Raw genomic sequence first — 20,310 nt, 5'->3', positions numbered from 1 at the left:
TTCCACAGGGGATAGCGACGATGAACTAAGTTTGGGAAGCGGCTGGGGAACTATCTTGGGGAAATGAAAGCACTAACAGGCCATACTTACAAAAATTTAATAGTGCCCTCTTCATTTAGAAGACCAAAACGTCCTTCATAATCTGGGGTAGATGGGAGCCACCAATACAAGGAGCAAAGTCCTAGTATGGCAGGCCTCACGGCACGGCCCATAGCTGGCTAAAAAGGCTGTCTCATCAGAACTCAGAAAGAGCATATTTTCAAAGAGGTCTCTCACCACAACTTAACCTCAAACAGGACGGACTGGCAGGATTTTGCATTTTATCACAACAGGCAGGTGAGTGTGCTACAGCAGAACCTCATTAATGCTTTAGTTTTAAATCAGCTTTTGCTCTGGGGCATTCTGCAGGGTTGTTAACATGAATAGACTTCTGCAGTCTACCCAACCCTCACTTCCCCTCACGGCCCCATAAATGGCCCAGCCCTTTTCTGGCCTGTATGGAGTGTGGGCTGGATCACACCTGGCCAATGATCCCCCCACCCCCACCATTTGGGATATATTACTTAGAGCTGGTGGTCATAAACCAGTAACAAGGAAGAGTTTACATATGCTTTCTGTTCTAGTTCAGGCATTCCCTGGGGAAGGCAGACTTCACGCTCTCATAACCAGCTTGGAGCTGGGAGCAATCAGGCCCTTAATGGCCAAAACAGAAAGGGACTGCATCACTGAGCACCTCTTGACAGCCAAGGCCTTTCTTCCTGAATGATAATGACATAAAATGTACTCCCCCTGCACGTGTGTCCGTGTGTTCATGCAGACGCGCACGCGCACAGGCAGGCGCACGTAGGCACCTAAAATCCAGCAGGTCCAGAACCCTGAAATAACGATCCAATTTAAGTTCGTGATATCTTTACAAAATCCTAATGGAGCTTTTAGAATGAAAAGTCTGGACGGTCTAATGGGAGACAGACCGGCATGGTAGAAAGAGGAGCGTTAGATTGAAGCCGCAGAAGACCCTGCATTCTAGTCCTTTGGCCTCTTCCATGAAATATATAACTTTGGGCAAGCCTCTCTGAACTGTGTTTCTTCATTTGTAGCTCAATGGGATTGGACTAGCTAATCTCTCATGGCCCTTCCAACACTCAAATCAGGGAGAAATGTCCACTACGGTGACATTTATTCAGCTACACATCTGTCAACTAGACCGACCTTTTTAAGACTTAAGGACTATGTCTAGGGTAACTATGAATACCTAGCATCTGGCAGAGTGTCATGAACAAAGCAGCTGCTTAATAAAATGTTTACTAACTAACCTTTATGCCTAGAGTCCCATCAAAATGGTGCCTTTAACCCATTACCTGTTCCCCACATTATTTTTTGTATTTAGAAGGAGTACAGGAGAACACGTTTTCAAGATTCATTATGCTGCCGTCAAGTGACCAATATCAGAGGGAACCTTTAAACATTTCCATACCCTGTCTTTAATGTTGTCTCCTCATTTTTCCTCTTATTAAAGACATCTCCACACGCCTGGCACCCCTGTGTTGTGTCTGACACATAGTGGGCCCTCAATCACTATCAGATGGGGGAACTGACGAACACATCAACTTTTCATTTTTCTGCTTCTGTGAGGTTTACTTTTGTAGAAGGCCCCAGAATCTGGCCTCAAATTATAAAGCAGTCAAGGGAATAATTAGGCACTGAAGAACACTATCGTTAGATAGGACATTTCTGTTCATTTTACTATAAAATATTTTCTCAGCAAATGTGTTTTAAATGGCTAACATTGTGAATGGGGCAATTAGAGCAGCTCCGTGGGTAGCCATGCCACGGCTTGCACCATCTCTGTCCTCCTTCCTAGTTTAATTCTCCAAAGAAACCAATTACCCCTATCGCTTTGTATTTCCTGAGTTTAAAGCCAGACTAAATGGCCCGATCTGCCCTCCACATTTTGGGTAAGCAATGACTCTGAGTACACAGCAGTTGTACTGTGTAGAAGCTGAGAGCCTGTGTCAACCAAGCCAGCCCAGCCTGGGTCTGAGTCCCAGCTCCCCTACCTTTGTTTAACAGCTTTGAGATCCCTCACAAGAGATTGAACCTCTTTAAGCTGCATTTCCCCCTTTGGACCTATCTCGTGGACTGCTGCGAAATAATATTAGGTGAACTGGCCAGCAGAGACCCTGGAATGTGGCTGGAGTTCAACAACAGTAGTGTAATATATGGTTTTGCTGCCTCCGTCCGTCTACCCAGTTGGCAGCATTCAGGGGTCAGTCACAATGACCTTCATGGGATCTGCTGGTAGCTCTTGGCTGTGTGTTCTGCTCTACACTGGAAACTGGGTGCCCCCCTGCGGATCTGAATATGTGCACTCTAGCTTGGCAGGGGCAATGTGACTGAAACCAAGACAACTGCTGCCCTTGTCACAGAGCCCATCACGGGGAGACTGGTAAAAGCAAGGCTGAGGAAACAACCACTGGACCGCACGGAAGCTTCGCCTCACTTGAGTTCTTGTGTAAGCCGAGTTAGTGGCTTCTGGCTGAGCCTCCTGTTTAAAGTCACCACCCAAAAGGGTGACAGGATACACGCAATTAAGACCACGAGAGGGAAATCAGAATCAGAAAAATTGGTGATAATGTAACTAAGGGGAAACCTGATCCATTTCTGGATCATGGCTCTTCTGCGAACTAGAGCTGGGTGCCCTGGGGTGAGTTACAGTTTCACAGAGCTTCTGTTGTCTCACTTATGAAATGGAGGTAATTACACCCACCTCACGTGATTGTCATGAGGATTACAATGACTAACAGCAATGGGAAGGACTTACCATGGACCACATGTATGCTAAACGCTTTAACACATGCTATTCTCTATAAAGAAATATTAGTTTTAGCCTTATTTTTATGAATCAGCTGTATGACAGATCAAGAGAAGATGATTCACCCAAGGTCTCACAGCAGGTAAGTAGGTGGAACTAAAATTCAAGCCAGGCATTATGACTCCATAGCCCGTGGTCTTTTTCTTTTTTTTCTCTGAAGATTTATTTATTTATCTTGAAGGGGGGGCAGGAGAGAGATATATAGAGAGAGAGCTCGCACAAGAGCAAGGGGCAGAGGGAGAGAATCTCAAGCAGACTCCCTGCTGAGCTCAGAGCCTGATGCAGGACTCGATCCCATGACCCATGAAACCACGACCTGAGCCGAAATCAGGAGTCAGACACCTAACTGACTGAGCCACCCAGGCGCCCCCTGCATAGTCTGTCGTCTTAATGTGCCGCGTAGCTCTGTGAGATCACTCAGTCCCTCTACCATCTCTGCCTACCCCCTGATCTTCCCCTCACTCCTCTCCCTTGGCACTGGATGCTGGCCAGGCTGCCCCACCCCAATAGGACCCAATTCCTCAGAAGATGGCAGACTGGTACTCACGGTGGTGGTCAGTTTTCCTCCATTCTTCTGGACATATTGGATGGAATCGTGGATCGTCGAAAAGAGACCAAGCAGGACGTTCTCCATGTCGTAGATCCTGTACATGCCGTTCACCAGATCCTCCAGAGACAGGATGTATTCTCGCCAGTACTTGTCGATCTCCACCACCCCGGCCATACAGCCTTGCATGACCACATTGCAGTAGCCACCACAAGGCTTGACCATCATCAGTCCCTGGCAGTACGAGCAGTACCACATTCTAGTGAGCATTCGGCCACAGTCTTTACTGAACTTCAGGTGGTCGGTGGTGTTGATCACCTCAATTCCGAGATTCAGGGCCTGGAGGAAGATCCGGGTAACTTGCAGTGACTTGGAAACCTGGGTCATGATAAGCTTGGGGAAATTCCCAAACACTTTCAGGTCACGCCTTGCCCCTCGGAGGCACTCATTGATGTCTAAGGCTGACTCAGGCAGGCCGGGGTTCATAAGCTGGGTGTAGATGACCGGGAACAGGCTGTCGAACAATTCATTGACCATGTCATCCACGTTGATATCAGAACCCAGGATGTACAGAGACACGTCGGTGAAAAATTCACCCACAAACTCGAAAGCTTGTGGGGTCAGGCTCGGGTAGTTGTTCTTGAACATGGCGTTGGTGTAGTTCTTGGCGTGGCGGACGACAATTTCAAAGGCCTCTGCAAAATAAGAGATACAGAAATGTCCGGAGATTAAAGCTTGAAAACCCAGGGTGCAATTGAATTTGAGATTTCTCTATTGCTGTGGTGATTAAAGTCCCATTTGCCTTAAATAATTGACTCATATTCATTTCTGCCTCTACTCCTGCAGCTGTTTGCTCCTATAAATCAATTTTCCTTTCTGAACATGAAGTCCAAACCCTGATGTGCGCATAAATTCTTAAACACACAAATTGTATTTCAAATGACAAAAGCCAGGATTCGGTTAACATTTCGGCCTCTCATGAAAATATTGATTAAAAATTGGCCAAATGAGAAGTTATTTCTCTTTCTCTCCTTGATTTATTCAGTTAAAAAGAAAAAGTATTTGGAGACGTTTCATTTTCAGACAGAGATAAATATTTGACAACAAACCGTATACCACCATATAAACTCACATAACAATTTAAGCCCGTGCAGCCCTGGAGGAGAGGCGAGTTCTTAGCCGGGAATAAAACCTATCACGATTTAATCATTTTTGGTAGATTTTCTCAAGATAACTTTAAAGGAAGCAATCTGACAGATTGCCAGGCCTGGAAATGGAATGTATCCCCCAAATGGGTATCTGGATGGAAAAAAAAAAATAATCCACGCACTTATCTATACATTTGATACTGCAAATAACACCTCTGGTATTTGCAAGCTGAACATCTGGAAGGATGACTGCTAAGCTTCCTTGGTGAAGTTGGGCTTCCACATGCTTATCTACTCTACAGAGACTATAAGTTCAAGATTACATCTGCTGCCCCTACCCCCTGGCACAAGGCCCAATTAGTGTCATTGGTTTGAGAAAGAAAGTAGTAATGTCATCATCTCATTTTCTCCAAGCTGAAACACTCCAGATGCAAATTATCCCAAATAATCAGAGTTCCACATTTATATGAGGGAAGGGAAAACAACCATAATGATAGGGTTTTCAAGAAATAAGACAGCTTAAAAACAAACAAAAATAACCAAGTTCCCTGGGACATTTAAAATGAACTTAGTACTTTCTTTCATTTCCTTCCAAAGTGCAAAGGTCCATGACAGATGTAAGTCTAAATGATGCCGGTTCATGAGCCTTGAAAAATCAAATTATTACTACTTTCAGACTTCTATAGAGACTGCACTCCACCAGCTCCTTGGGATCACTTAGTCCAACATCACAGTCATCTGCGGCAGAAGTGAGTCTAGGTTGTGCCACCACCATCTGCTCCAGATCCCTCACAAGGTAGAACACGTTTGCTAGATTCTTCCCTGGAGCTTATGACATGCCTAGCAATGGCGAGCAGATGACAGTGTAATTCTACTGGGCTTCCAAGCCCACTGGAGAAAGTTAATCTTCATTTCCATCAACTGCTATGTGCTCATTTGTTTGTTTTGTTCTATTCTGCTTAGAACATAAGGCAATTCCTGGAAAAGTCATCTATTTTATGGCAATTTCTTCCTAATCCCACATGCTACTCTAGTCTCAATCCTTGTATCTCGAGGCTGAATGAGGCCATGAAGCCAAGAGATCATCCAGTCCAATACAAAGGACCGGTCAGTGAATTCTTTTATGTCATCAGAAATTTGGAGATTTAAAACTATTCATTCATTCTAATTTCCGCTACCCATCATGTATTATATATTAGGCTGTGTCGTAGGTGCTGGGGGTATAGAAGTCATGAGTCAATGGAGATAAATGGTAGATCACCCCGTCTTAAAAGTACTCACAAGCTATATGCTTTGGTGTCTACAAAGCGTTTCCAAGAATATTACGATATCTGCATTTTACAACAATCTTCTGAATTTGATATTGTGATCCCCATTTTATGGTTGATAGGACTGATGCTCAGCAGAGTTTAAGCACATTCCTGGGGTCACATAACTGCAAAGTAGAAGTAGCAAGCTTAGACTAGTGTCTCCCAGCCATGGTTACACTCTAGCTGCCCTCGGCCCTAGAGCCAGCACACATATCTTCAAAAATCTTTGTAGAAAGTTAAGTTCTTTTAAAAGCTCATTATTTTCTCATTGGCTTCGCCTCTCCAGGTGGAAATGTATTAGAAGAAATTGCAGCCCAAAGACAGACAAAACAGAAGCCCACTTTCACCTTTGCCTTGGGGCAGCATGAGGTAAAGGAAGGAGGACTGCTACCTTAAAATGAATTCTCTACAAGGCAAATTTCATCTCTAGCCCACAGTGCATGTGTTCTCTAACGTGCAAGATATATGACAGTGAAATTCCGTAGACTGTACTGTCATAACCCCCCCCCCATTTTTTTAAGTTTCTGCTACCAGCACTGCTGGATCAATAGAAAAAGAAAATTACAAAAGATCATGAACTCTTCTACAGAAAGAATAACAACAATGCATATTGCGGGGGAAAGGGCTTCAGGTTCACATCTAACCTCAAGCTCACATGTGCTCCCTGCTCTAACTCTAGCAGCTCGGAATCCACTTAGCACATCCCTGGGTTTTGCCCAACCCCCTTACTTCTACATCACAGGACAACAGACCAAACCATAACTGCTCAAGCAAAAGCTCCTTGGGGACTTCGAGGAGCCCATGCGAGGTGAAAAGTGTTGCTCAGCTAGAGGTTGGCAACTGGAGATTTCATGAAATGAAGCCAAGGGCTAGAATTACTGCAAGGAAGCTCAACCCATTGATTTTTCTGGTGTGTATGTGGGGGGCGGGGAGTCAGGTAATAATGTACACTTAAGCTAGAGGAGGATTTCCTCTGTCTCTTTCCTGGAAAGGAGTCGAGAGTTATGTCCAGGAAAAATCAGAATATAAAAATCAGAGCTATAAAGAAAAATTTGGCACTGAACCCTAAAAAAATATGTTTTACAATATATAAAAAGCTAAATGATACAGATAAATAGAGCTAATGAACTGAGTTAATATACATCCCAATAAGGGCGCCTGGGTGGCTCAGTGGGTTAAAGCCTCTGCCTTCGGCTCAGGTCATGATCCCAGGGTACTGGGATCAAGCCCCACATCGAGCCCTGCATCGGGCTCTGCATCGGGCTCTGCATCGGGCTCTCTGCTCAGCGGGGAACCTGCTTCCTCTTCTCTTTCTGCCTGCCTCTCTGCCTACTTGTGATCTTTGTCAAATAAATAAATAAAATCTTTTAAAAAATTCACACTAAAAGTGTAAATACCTTAGTTCCTATCACCCTGTATCATGCCTTACGTTCAACAGTCATAAGCCATGCTAAAAGGTAAGAAAAACAGTTTAAAGAGACAAAGCAATAATCAGAATCATAATCAGATATGGCACAGATTTTAGAAATATCAGGCAGGGAATGTAAAATGACTATTATCAACATGTTAAGGGCTATAAGGAAATAAGTGAACAACATACAAGAACAGATTGGGTAATGTAAATACAAAGATGGAAAATGTCAGAAATATCAAAAGGAAATGTTAGAAATCAAAAACACAAACAAATGAATCAGTGAGCTTAAAGAAATATCCATGGAAAGTTCCTAAACCAAAAATGCGGCAAGGAAAAAAAACCACCACAACAGGAAAGAACACCTAAGAACCATGAGACAAATTCAAAAGGTGTAGAATATGTGTTACTGCAATTGCAGAAAGAGAAGGTAGAGAGAACAGTGCAGAAGAAATATTTGAGGTAATAATGGCCAAAATTTTCACAAAATTCATGATAGACACCATCCAAAGGCCCAGGAGGCTCAGTGAATAACAAGCAGGTTGAATATCAAAATATCTACTCCTAGGTATATCATAGTTAAACTGTAGAAAACCAAAGAGAAAGAGAAAAATCTTCTAAGAAGCCAGAGGAAGAAAAAGTCCTCTTATTGAGGAAAAAATAGAAGAGTTGGATTGAACATCTCACCAGAAACCATGCAAGCAAAAAGAGAGGGAAGTGGGATGCCTGGGTGGCTCAGTTGGTCAAGCATCTGACTCTTGATTTCGGCTCAGATCATGATCTCAGGGTCATGAGATCGAGCCCCATGTCAGGCACTGGGCCTGAAACCTGCTTAAGATACTCTCTCTCTCTCCCTCTGCCCCTTCCCCACCCTGCTCTCTCTCTCACTCTTTCAAAAAAGAGAGGGAAGTGAAATATTTAGTGTCGAAAGAAAAAAACCTCACAATGTAGAATTCTGTTTCCAGCAAAATTTTTATTGAAAAGGGAAGGAAAAATAAAGACATTCTCAAACAAAAATAGAAACAATTTGACATAGTAGACCTGCCTTGCATAAAATGTTAAAAGCAATTTTTCAGGGAAATTGTATAGGTCATAAAATTGTGTCTACATGAAGAAAGGAAGAGCATCAGAGAAGGAATAAATAAAGGTAAAATAAAATATTCTATATTTCTTTTTTAAAAAACTGATCTAATAAATAACTGTTCAAAACAAGAATAGCAACAATGTATTTGATGATTATAGGATGTGAATGGAACAGGAGAGAGAAATTTGGAATAACCTGTTATAAGGCAGCTGCACTACCAGTGAAGCAATACAGTGTTATTTGAAAGTAGATTTAAAATAGTTTTAGATTGTATGTTGCAAACTTTCTGGAAACCACTAAAATTTTTCAAAAAGATGTAAAATTAATATGCTAAGAGAAGAAAAAAAATGGAATCATAATCACTTAATCACATAATCACATAAATCACTTGGGGTGCCTGGGTGGCTCAGTGGGTTGTAGCCTCTGCCTTCGGCTCAGGTCATGATCCTGGTTTTGTGGGATCGAGCCCCGCATTGGGCTCTCTGCTCAGTGGGGAGCCCGCTTCCTCCTCTCTCTCTCTCTCTCTCTCTCTCTCTCTCTCTGCCTGCCTCTCTGCCTACTTGTGATCTCTGTCTGTCAAATAAATCAATAAAATCTTTAAAAAAAAAAAGAATGTTCACTTAAAACCTGAGAAGGTAAAGAAAGAAGGTTAAAAGCATCCATAACAATGAATAAGGGCAATGCATAGTTACAAACATGGTGGCTACTAATCCAATTATATCACTAATCACTTTAAATGTCCATGGTTTAAATACACCAAGCAGGGGCACCTGGCTGGCTCAGTTCATAGAGCATGCAACTCTCTATCTCAGGGTTGTAAGTTCGAGCCCCACGTTGGGCGTAGTGATTACTTAAACATACAATCTTTAAATACACAAGGTGACAAATAGAGACTAGCAAAGTAAATATAAAAACAAGACCCAAACATAGATTGTCTACAGAAAACACAACTTAAATATAAAGATATAGATAAAGAGAGAAAGACATACCATGCTAACGCTAAGAAAAAACTAGAAGAGCTAAATTAATTTCAGACTAAGCACACTTTGGAAGAAGGGAAACTATTAGGGATAAAGGGGTCAATTCTCCAAGAAGATGTAATCCTTAATGTGTATGCAACTATCAACAGAACATCAAAATATATGAAGCAAAAACTGATAGAATTATAAAGAGAAATATATTAATCCACAATTATAGTTGGAGACATCAACATCCCTCTGTCAGTAACTAACAAATACATCAGGCAGATAATTAGTAAGGATAGAGTTGAACTGAACAGCACCATCAATCAAATAGATCTCATTGGCACTTATAGGATACTTTATCCAACTACAGCAGGATATACATTCTTCTCAAGCTCACATGGAACATTCACCAAGATAGACCGCATTCTGGGCCATAAAGTACATCTAAACCCATTTAAAAGCATAGAAATCATGCCAAGCATATTTTTAGACCACATGGATTTAAATTACAAATCAATACCAAAAAGATAACAAGACAATATCCAATCATTTGCAAAGTAAACAACACAATTCTATATAATACATGGGACAAAGAAGCCTTAAGAAATTTAAAAAATATTTTTAATTAAATTAAAATGTCAATACAACTTACTGAAATTGGGATACAATAAAAAAGAATGAAATCTCACCATTTGTAAGAACATGGATGGAGTTAGAGAGGCTAATGTTAAGCGAAATAAGTCAGAGAAAAACAAATATCATATAATTCCATTCATATGTGGAATTAAAGACACAAAACAAATGAGTGAAGGGAAAAGAGAAAGACAGAGAGAGAGAGAGAGAGAGAAAACCCCCAAACAGACTTTTAACTATAGAAAAAAAAACAAAAAACAAAAACTGATGGTTACCAGAGGGGAGATAGGGTGGGGAGATGTTTGAAATAGGGAAGCGGATTAAGAGTGCACTTATGATGAGCAGAGTAATGTATAGAATTGTTGAATTACTGTATTGCACACATGAAACTAATATAACACTGTATGTTAATTGTACTGGAATTAAAAGAAAGAACTTAGTAAAAAAAGAAAGAATGATATTGGTGGGATGCAGAAAAAGAAGCACTTAGAAATGTATAGCATTGAATGCATATATTAGAAAAGAAAAGTGATCTCAACTCAGTAAGATTTCAGCAAAGGAAACCAGAGAAAGAAGAGTAATATAAACCTAAAGCAAGCAGAAGAAAAGAAATAATAAAAATTAGAGCAGAAATCAATGAAATTGAAAACAGAAAATCAATAGAGAAATAGGGCACCTGGGTGGTTTCGTCAGTTAAGTCCAACTCTTTTTTTTAAGATTTTATTTATTTGACACAGGGAGAGAGAGCACAAGCTGGGGGAGGGTCAGAAGCAGAGGGAGAAGCAGGTTCCCCACTGAGCAGGGAACCCAGTCTGGGGCTCCATCCCAGGATCCTGAGACCATGACCTGAGCCAAAGGCAGATGCTTAATAACTGAGCCACCCAGGTGCCCCAAGCATCCAACTCTTCATTTGAGTTCAGGTCATGATCTCATAAGATCGAGCCCTGAGTCAGGCTCCATGCTCAGCAGGAAGTATATTTGAGATTCTTTCCCTCTCCCTCTGCCCCTCCCCCAGCTTGTGCACATGCGTGTACACGCGGCATGCGTGCGCGCTCTCTCTTCTCATATAAATATATCTTTTTAGAAAAGAAAATCAATAGAGAAATCCAATGAAACCAAAATCTAGTTCTTTGAAAAGATCAATGAAATTTAAAAATATCTTGTCAGGCTAATCTAAAAAGAGATATAAAAAAAAAACACAATTTACTAATATGAGAAATGAAAGAGGAGTCAGTACTATTGATTTCATGGGTATTAAAAGCATAATACATGAATATTATGAACAACGCTATGGCCATCATCTTGATAAAACTGATGAATTGCCCCAATTCCTTGAAAGACAAAACTACCAAAACTTAAACAAAAAGAAATCGATAATCTAAATTGGCCTGTATCTATTAAAGAAATTGAGTAATTAAGTAACAACCTTCTAAAAGGAAAGCACCAGGTCCAGGTGGTTTCACAGGTGAATTCTACAAAACATATAAAGAGAAAAGAATACCAATTCTCTATAATGCCTTCCAGAAAACAGAAGCAGAGAGAACACTTCCTAACTCATTTCTATGAGGCCATCATTACCCTAATACCAAAACCAGATAAAGACATTTCAGGAAAGAAAAGCTATAGACCAATATCATTCATGAACATAAAAGCAAAAATCTACAACAAAATATTAGCAAATCAAATCCAGCAATGTATAAAAACAGTCATACACCATGACCAAGTGGGATATATTTCAGATATGCAAGTCTGGCTTAACATCCAAAAAAACCAATTAATGGAATCCATCATATTAACAGGTTAAAAATGAAAAATCACATGATCATAGCAATAGGTGCAGAAAAAAAATTGCCAAAAGCCAACACAATTTATGATAAAAGCCATCAGCAAATGAGAAAGAGAGGGGGACTTTCTCCACCTGATAAAATATACCCACAAAAAATTACAGCTCACATTGTACTTAATGGTGAGAAACTAGAGGTTTTGCCCGTAAGATCAGGAACAAGGCAAGGATGTCCCTCTCAGCACTCTTTTTTTTTTTTAAGATTTTATTTATCTGCCAGAGAGATCGAGAGAGCACTAGCAGGGGGGACAACGGGGAGAGAGAGGGAGAAGCAGACTCCCCGCCCGAGCAGGGAGCCAGATGCGGAGCTCGATCCCAGGACCATGGGATCATGACCTGAGCCGAAGGCAGATGCCTAACCATTTGAGCCACCCAGGCGCCCCCCTCTCAGCACTCTTATTCAACATCATACTTAAAGTTCTAGCTAATGCAACAAGACAAGGAAATACAAGGCATACAGATTGGGAAGGAAGAAATAAACTGTTCACAAATGACAGGACTGTCTATGTAGAAAAATCCCAAAGAACTGACAAAGAATTCTCTGTGAACTAATAAGTGATTAAAGTAAGGTTGCAAGATACAAAGTTAATACACAAAAGTCCATTTTTTCTATATACCAACAATAATTGACTGGTATTTTAAATTGAAAACACTATACCATTTATATAAGCACCCCAAAAACTCTGCTTATATAACTCTGCTTATACCTAACTCTGCTTAGGTATAATTCTAACACAGTATGTATAAGAACAAACAGAGAGATCCTCCATGTATATAGACAGAAAAGCTCAATATTATGGAGTCAATCCTTCCCAACATAATCTATAGATTCAATGGAATCCCAATCAAAATCTCTGCAAGTTATATTGTGGATATCAATACTAAAGTTTATATGGAAAGGGCAAAAGACCCAGAATAGCCATCATGACACTAAAGAATAACAAAATCGAAGGACTGGCACTATTCAACTTCAAGAACTCTACTATAAAGTTACAGTAATAAAGACAGCATGGTATTGGCAAAAGAATAAAGAAACAGATCAATGGAACAGAATACAGAGCCTGGAAAAAGACTCACAGAAAGGACACAGGCAATTCAATGGAGAAAGGACAGTCTCTTCAGCAAATGGTTCTGAAACAATTGGATACCCAAATGCAAAGAAATAAGTTGAGATAAAGACATTATATCTTTCATAAAAATTAATTCAAAATGGATTGTAGACCTAAATGTAAAACGGAAAAGTAGAAGACGTCTAGAAAATAACATGCGAGAGGATTTTGATTGCTTTGGGTTTAGCAATAAGGTTTTAGATACAACATCAAAAGTTCAATCCGTGAAATAAAAAATTGGTAAGTTAGACTTTTTTAAAAGTCAAAACATGTGTTCTGTGATGTTAAGAGAATGAAGAGAAAAACATCTGTTAGGAGAAAGAGAAAACAAGCCTCGGACTGAGAAAAAATATAGCAAAATATAGCTGATAAAGGACTTGTAGCCAAAATATACAAAGAACCTTTAAAATTCAACAAGGAAACAAAAAACCCAATTAAAAATGGACCAAAGATCGGGGTAGATCGATATCTCACCAAAGAAAACCTGCAGGTGGCAAATAAGCCTGAGAAAATATGCTCAATGTCATGCGTCATTAGGGAATTACAAATGAAGACAGCAATGAGATACCACTAGACAGCCATTAGAATGGCTAAAATTCATCACACTGACAATAGCAAATGCCGACAAACACGCAGAACAACACTGCCGTTGCCAAATAGATCAGCCACTTTGGAAGATAGTTTGGCAGCTTCTTAGACAACTAAGCATACTGTTACCACATGATCCAGCATATGTGCTCCTAGGTATTTACCCAGTTGAGTGGTTGAAAACTCACATTCACACAAAAACCTGCACATGAAAGTTTATATCCACTTTATTTATAATTGCCCCAAACTGGAAGCAAGCAAGATGTCCTTCAACAGGGTAGACGGAAAGCGGTCCATCCATCCAATGGAATACTAGCTACTGATAAAAAGAAATGAGCAATCAAGCCATGAAGAGATAGGAAGGAGCCTCAGATGTCTGTTTCTAAGGGAAAGAAGCCAGTCTAAAAAGGGTATATACATTCCAACTATTTGCCATTCTGGAAAAGGTGAATCTGTGGAGACCCTCCCCCAAAAATCAGTGGTTGCCAGGGCTTTGGGGGTAGAGAAGGAGAAGGGTGAATAGGTGAAGCATGGGAATTTTTCTTTTTAAACAAACAACCTGATTTTATTTTTTTTAAAGATTTTACTCATTTATTTGATAGAGAGAGATCACAAGCAGGCAGGGAGAGAGAGGGGGAAGCAGGCCCCCTGCTGAGCAGAGAGCCCTACTCGGGGCTCAATCCCAGGACCCTGAGATCATGACCTGAGCTGAAGGCAGAGGCTTTAACCCACTGAGCCACCCAGGCGCCACAAAGCATGGGAATTTTTAAGGGGGTGAAATAGTTCTGTATGATATTCTAGCGGAGGATACAAGACATAACACATTTGTTAAAACCCACAGAACTGTGCAATGCAAAGAGTGAATCTTGCTGTAAATTAATAGCTAATAATAATGTGCTGATATTGGTTCCTTCATTATAACAAGTGTACTCCACTAATGCTAATAATGGTAATAACAAAAGAAACTGTGTGCCAGGGAGAGGGAGCAAAGAGAAACTTTGTACTATTGGCTGATTTTTGTTTAAATCTAAAACTGCTATAAATTTAAATATTATCTTGTAATGAGAAAAACTGGACCTTGGAAATTAGTCCTTGATGTAGCCAGTGACTAGAACCCCTGAAAAGTGTTACCTCACTTTGCCTTCTTCCTCAATCTGCTTTGACACTTCCTTCACGAGTTAGGAAGTTCTAGCATACAGTAGATGCCATATGGCATCGATGTAATTTTAATTGTGAAAACCACCAGAAAAGGTCAATGGACCAAAACATCCACATAGGCAACACATTTTAGTGTTATTTTCGAGTACTGAACAATTTCTTTAAAAATCGGCCACATAAAAAAGGCAAGTTTAGGCTGTAAGAAAAGCCCCCATGTTTTCTAGAATAGTTCACAGAGAAGATACTCAAAGTGTTGTTCCAACTTCTGTTGGGATTTTTATTAATTCTTCCAGTGAATCATTTTAATATTCTTCTCAGGTCTGTGATAGCCCTTGGGGGAAAGTCTATATGTACATACATATGTATGTATGTATGTATGTATGTTTTAAGCTGTGAAGTGATATCTGTAATAGCCCTTGAAAAATACATTCCTTTCATTGTTTTCCCACTCATTTCTTTACTTCTAATTGATGGACCTCAGTATTTAGAAGCCTCACATGTGAAAGTTAAAAAGAAAGGTTACATCCACTTACAGTTTGGTCATAGACCTGCACAAATAGATGGCTTCAACAACGTATTCTCCCGAGTTTGAGTAGCAACTATAGAAGTGTTTGTACTCATGTGTGGCCAGACCCTTGTCAGGGATTCATTAGTAGCCCAACACTGTCTTCCTCACAATTGTCAGGGCCTGAGGTTGGACATGCATGCAGGGTCCTTCCAAAATCTTTTCTCTTTTAACCCTTCAGCCATATCTTAAAAATTTTGCTCAAATGTATGTAACAACTTTAATAGGTAGGCACTAACAATGCTGGCTTCATCACAGCTCAGAAGATGTAGGTCTGTCTTCTCACTGGATTTAGGAACAAGCCACTCTTGGGAAATCAGGAAGGTGGTGAAACAGAAGACTGTACTGGAGCTCCAGACAGTGAGTCTTCTAGGAGTTACTGGGGATCAGGAATTCATTTTACTGGTAACATGCCATGAAGAACTCTGGTCCTCTTAAGAGAATATTGTGGGCCAGCTTTTTTCATGCTGGACCATACCTTGCCCTATCACCTTGATGAGGTAGTTCTGTTATATGGCACGATCCTTAGTCTTTTCATTCTTCACTGTCTCCCAGGCTTCCACTTGAATGAGCCAACTTTTGGTTGATTAGGAAATATTCTCACCTCTCCAAGATTCCCATGGTGAAGAAATAACACCTACCAAAGGAGGCACTGGGGTCACATTCGCAAGGTTTTGCAGTTCACTCTTTACAAAAGAAAGCCCAATAGTATCCAAGGAAGTGAAGTTCTACGGTCACTCTGAGATGTCACAATGAACAGTGAAAAAGCCCCCAGGGTTCACCAAATCACTCCACTAACTGAAATCTTCTCTTTTCCTTTTTTTTTTTTTAAAGGTCCTTTTCCGATGAGTTTATGGGGACTGGACATGGGTAACTCCAGACAATCATGAGAAGAATGGCTTATGTCCTAGCTAAACCAAAAAATCACAGCAACATGTTAGGTTTGCTTACTGTCTTTTCAACCTGTGAAATTTCCTTTTTATCATGTGTGACCATAATTCTGTATATCAAGGCTAAGAGGTTTCTTCTCTGAACCACCTACTGTTTCTAGCCATACCTTGGGAAAATAAAAGCCGGCTTTTGAAGACATGTTGAATGCAAGATTCTGCTCCAGAAAGAGGGAAGGGCTTCATATAAAGGTTCCAATACAAACATTCTGTTAGTGCTTTTATCTAATAAAGGCCTGTATTTCCTTTCGATACAACTTTAGATATGAAAAAGAAAGAGTGCAACAACTAGGGGGTCTTTTGTGTTTCAGGGCAACAAATGCGTTGCTTTCACCCAGTCTTGCTTTTATCTGCTCTTCTTCCCTCCTTTAACCACTGAGATATGAAATGAAAGAATTTCTACACACTCCCTTCGCCCCTGCTAAGGCCTTATTTGTTTACATACTCAACAAGTACTCGCTGAGCACTCCTTATAACAATTTTCTTTTCACTTTTTATACCCAGAGAGCCATGCCGCGACGGTCTGCTCTCTTGTGAAAAATATTGTGAATTTTGGCTAAGGGATCGCAAGCCCCAGAGAGCTGAGCTATCGCCTCTCCCACTGAACCATAACACAGTCACTTAAGAAGTGTGTCCAAACCAAATTTCAATTTGTTTGGGACCTAAATTATTACAGGCCCCTGACGTTATGGGAAGTCAATAATATTAACCACTTGCTAGAAACCTATTTAAGGACCATTTCTGAGGCATCTGAGCTGTTTCATTAGATTGATTTCACTTGTATAAAGTGAATTTTTTTCCATTTAATGGTACCGAAGCCACACTATCTGCCAGACTGTGAATAAAACATGCAAACAAAATGGTTCTTAGGCCCTAGAGGCTTACAATAACCAGCTATGATAAAGTATGGGGTGGCCTATTTCCTTTGAAAAGCATAAAACACCTTGTTCTGAAAATCTGTTACAGCCTAAGTACACCCAGTATCATAGCTGAAGTGTCATTCAGAAGTTTAAACTGTTGTATTCTCATTTAATTCTCTTCCTTATCGCTCACCAGAAGTCAGTGTGAGTGTATGTTGTGGGGGGAGGGAAGAGCGGTACACACGCGAGCACACGTGCAAACGGTAGCTCGGGGAATTATTATTACACCAACTTCACAGATAAAGTGGCTGAAGCTAAGATCAGCTCTAAGGCATACAGGTACATGGTAGTTGGTGACAGCAACACCGGGCTCCTATCTGTGAATGTTTTCCCCCATTATATCCATTTCCTTCCAGGGAAAACATTGCCTGGCACTTAAAGATTGGCTTTAGGCATAATAAGATCTAATATCCATGGAGCATTTACCTGTGCCAGGCAGGATTTTGAGTGTTCTGTGTGAATTAATTCACATACAATCAGAACCATCCTATGGCGAGGAGGGGGCATAGTACTGTCCCCATTTTACAGATATGAAAACTGAGGCACAGAGAGGTCAAGCAACTTGCCAAAGGTTATACCATGGGTAGGTAGAAAAGCCAAGATTTGCATGCAAACAGTCTGACCCCAGAGCTAACCCATTAAAACACTATGCACTAATGACTCAAGGTATGGGTAGCTCCTCTTCCCTGCCACCCCCCACCTCTTCACTTTTCTTTTTGGCTCAACTCTTAAAAAAAAAAAAAAACCAAAACAAAAATGGGAAGAAAAAAACCCTTAATATTTCAGATGTTGGGCTGCACTGGGTTCACTGGACATTTTAGGAAAATAACTCCATAACCTGGTGAAGATGCGAGGAAGACGGCAAACGTCTAAATGATTCCAACTACTTACAGAGAATGGTGATTCCCTAGAAACACACTGCCTGCCGTGCCGCATAGCCATGGTGAAAAGGAAATTATAAGAAAAGAAGTGAAAAAGGTCAATACTGTGCATTTCCTAGGGATTATTGATATGGGTATCAGATCTCAGAGCTCTCAGCTCTAATCATAAAACTATGGTATTTAATTGAAAAGCTAGCCTTTGCGAAAAGGCCAGGCCCTCCCTTGAGCCGCAGTTCCTTCAAAGTGCTACTGGCAGACCAGACTCAGGGGCCAGGATCTTGGCCGTTTGTCGGGACTCAGTCTCCTGCAGGGGACATCAGCCCATGAAACCCAGGGAAGGCAAAGGCTAGGGGGTTTGTGAAGGCTGGTCTGATGAACATAGGGGGAAACACACCGGGTGTGGCAGCAGTGACAGCGGCCAAGGTCAGGGGCGTGTGGGAAGGGGCAGAACACCAGCACAGGTCAACCATGTGGCTTTCCCATGAGCTTGCCAAAGGAAGGAATGTCTTATTTTTGGCATGTTGCTCTTATATTCTAAAAACTTTATAAAATGACTTTTGCCTCCTCCTTAGGATGGAGTCATATGTGTTTGTGTCTGGTATGAGACTCGGGGAGAGAACGGGGCAGAAGCAGGGGCAAATCTCATGTTCTGAGATTCAGGAAACAAGTCAGCTGGTCAGAAGATAACCGTGTTACTGGGAAGATGTCCCCAGTGAGGCTGAGCATGGTGGCCTCCGTGCCCCTCACTGTCATCACAGGGCCATCAAGGCCGTGAAGCAGCCACTAGGATCTGAAATTTTGACTCAACAGCTGGAACGTTTGAAAAAGGCTGGCTGCTTCTCGACAAGTCAAAAATGGTTACATGCAGGACAGGAAGTGTTTCACGACTTCCTGAACACCTAAAATAAAGGATTCTTTCTTCAGTAAAGGTGACTCCATGGAGTGTCTCAGGAATCAAGCTTTTCTTCCTCCTTTCAGCAGGGGTTTGGCGATCTCTTTCTGACATTGCCTTTCTTTTGTTTAAGAAGAAAATTATTAGCATGTATCCAAAACTACAGCGTGGATATACTTGAGTACTGTCTGTGATCTCTCTCCTCCTTCATAGCCCACATCACCTCCTTCTCCACCCTGGTTTTTAAGATCTTATTTATTTTAGGAAGAGAGCACATGGGCGGAAGTCCGAGCGAGGGAAGGGTTAGATCAGAACCCAAGTGGAAACCAAGAGTCAGACACTCAACTGACTGAGCCACCCAGGTGCCCCACTTTCACCTTGTTTTTTTTTTTGTTTTGTTTTGTTTTGTTTTTAAAGATTTTATTTATTTATTTGACAGAGAGAGATCACAAGTAGGCAGAGAGGCAGGCAGAGAGAGAGGAGGAAGCAGGCTCCCTGCTGAGCAGAGAGCCCGATGTGGGACTCGATCCCAGGACCCTGAGATCATGACCTGAGCCAAAGGCAGCGGCTTTAACCCACTGAGCCACCCAGGCGCCCTCACCTTGGTTTTTGATGAGCCAATTCCACTGACATCCAGAATGGTGAGATACAGTAGAAAAGATACCACGGTACCAGTATAATCTACTCGGTAAGCCATTGCATCTCTCGAGGCCTGGATGGATTATTAATCGGTACCCATTTGCACTAAACCAGCTACATTTTGAGGCTCGGCCGCTGCCTGAATTCAGGTCTGCAGCAATGACGGGGCTTCAGTGGCTATCTGAGGAGCCTAAAACCCCAGTGCGAACTCCAAGTGGATTAGAGAAACATTTGTTTGACTGAAAACTCATTGATTGGCTTTTTACATGGACATTTCTTAAGAAGTCAGTACATAAAGCACATGCAACAGCTCCTTGTAGCAAATGCCTAATGCCACCCATTCAGGAGTGACCAGGGAGGGACACGGCGGGCACCAGGGTGGTCTGTACTGTATCATAAAGCAATCACGTGTGATCCTAATGACTAAGGGCGAGGTGGCCTGATGGAATTTGACCTTCGGAACAGTCACGAACGGATGATTATTTTAACAAAATGTGGACCTGGGCTTCACAGAAAGTGATCGAAATGGAAAGCCGGTGATTGACATAATCCTAAAATTACAACCCGGAGGAAAAGAGGGTGTGGGCTGAAAGAGAAGCCAGCATTCCCACAGATACCAGTGCCTGATTCAGCTTCCCATTCTGTGTTGGCTGAGTACCCCTGGCAGCCATCCTATTGCGGTGTAGGAGAGAGCCCCGTGTCCTGAGCTAAAAACGGGAGGCCCGTCCCTCTGTGCTAGCACAGTTACTCGCAGCAGCAGCAGAGACATGGACTCATTCTGCCGCCACTTGTCCCCAG

General features: G+C 41.4%; 1 protein-coding gene across 1 annotated transcript in view; it reads right to left on the bottom strand.

The window, feature by feature from the left end:
* GPC3 (glypican 3) overlaps positions 1-20,310 on the bottom strand; it is a 400,650-nt gene that overhangs the window by 185,855 nt on the left and 194,485 nt on the right. Inside the window, exon 3 of the mRNA XM_082716734.1 lies at positions 3,420-4,114. Coding sequence (XP_082572860.1) covers positions 3,420-4,114 — 695 coding nt within the window. The remainder of the gene's footprint in view (positions 1-3,419; positions 4,115-20,310) is intronic.

Source organism: Mustela nivalis (genome assembly GCF_964662115.1).
Source record: "Mustela nivalis genome assembly, chromosome: X".
Taxonomy (NCBI): domain Eukaryota; kingdom Metazoa; phylum Chordata; class Mammalia; order Carnivora; family Mustelidae; genus Mustela; species Mustela nivalis.
This window is presented reverse-complemented; position numbering and strand designations above follow the sequence as displayed.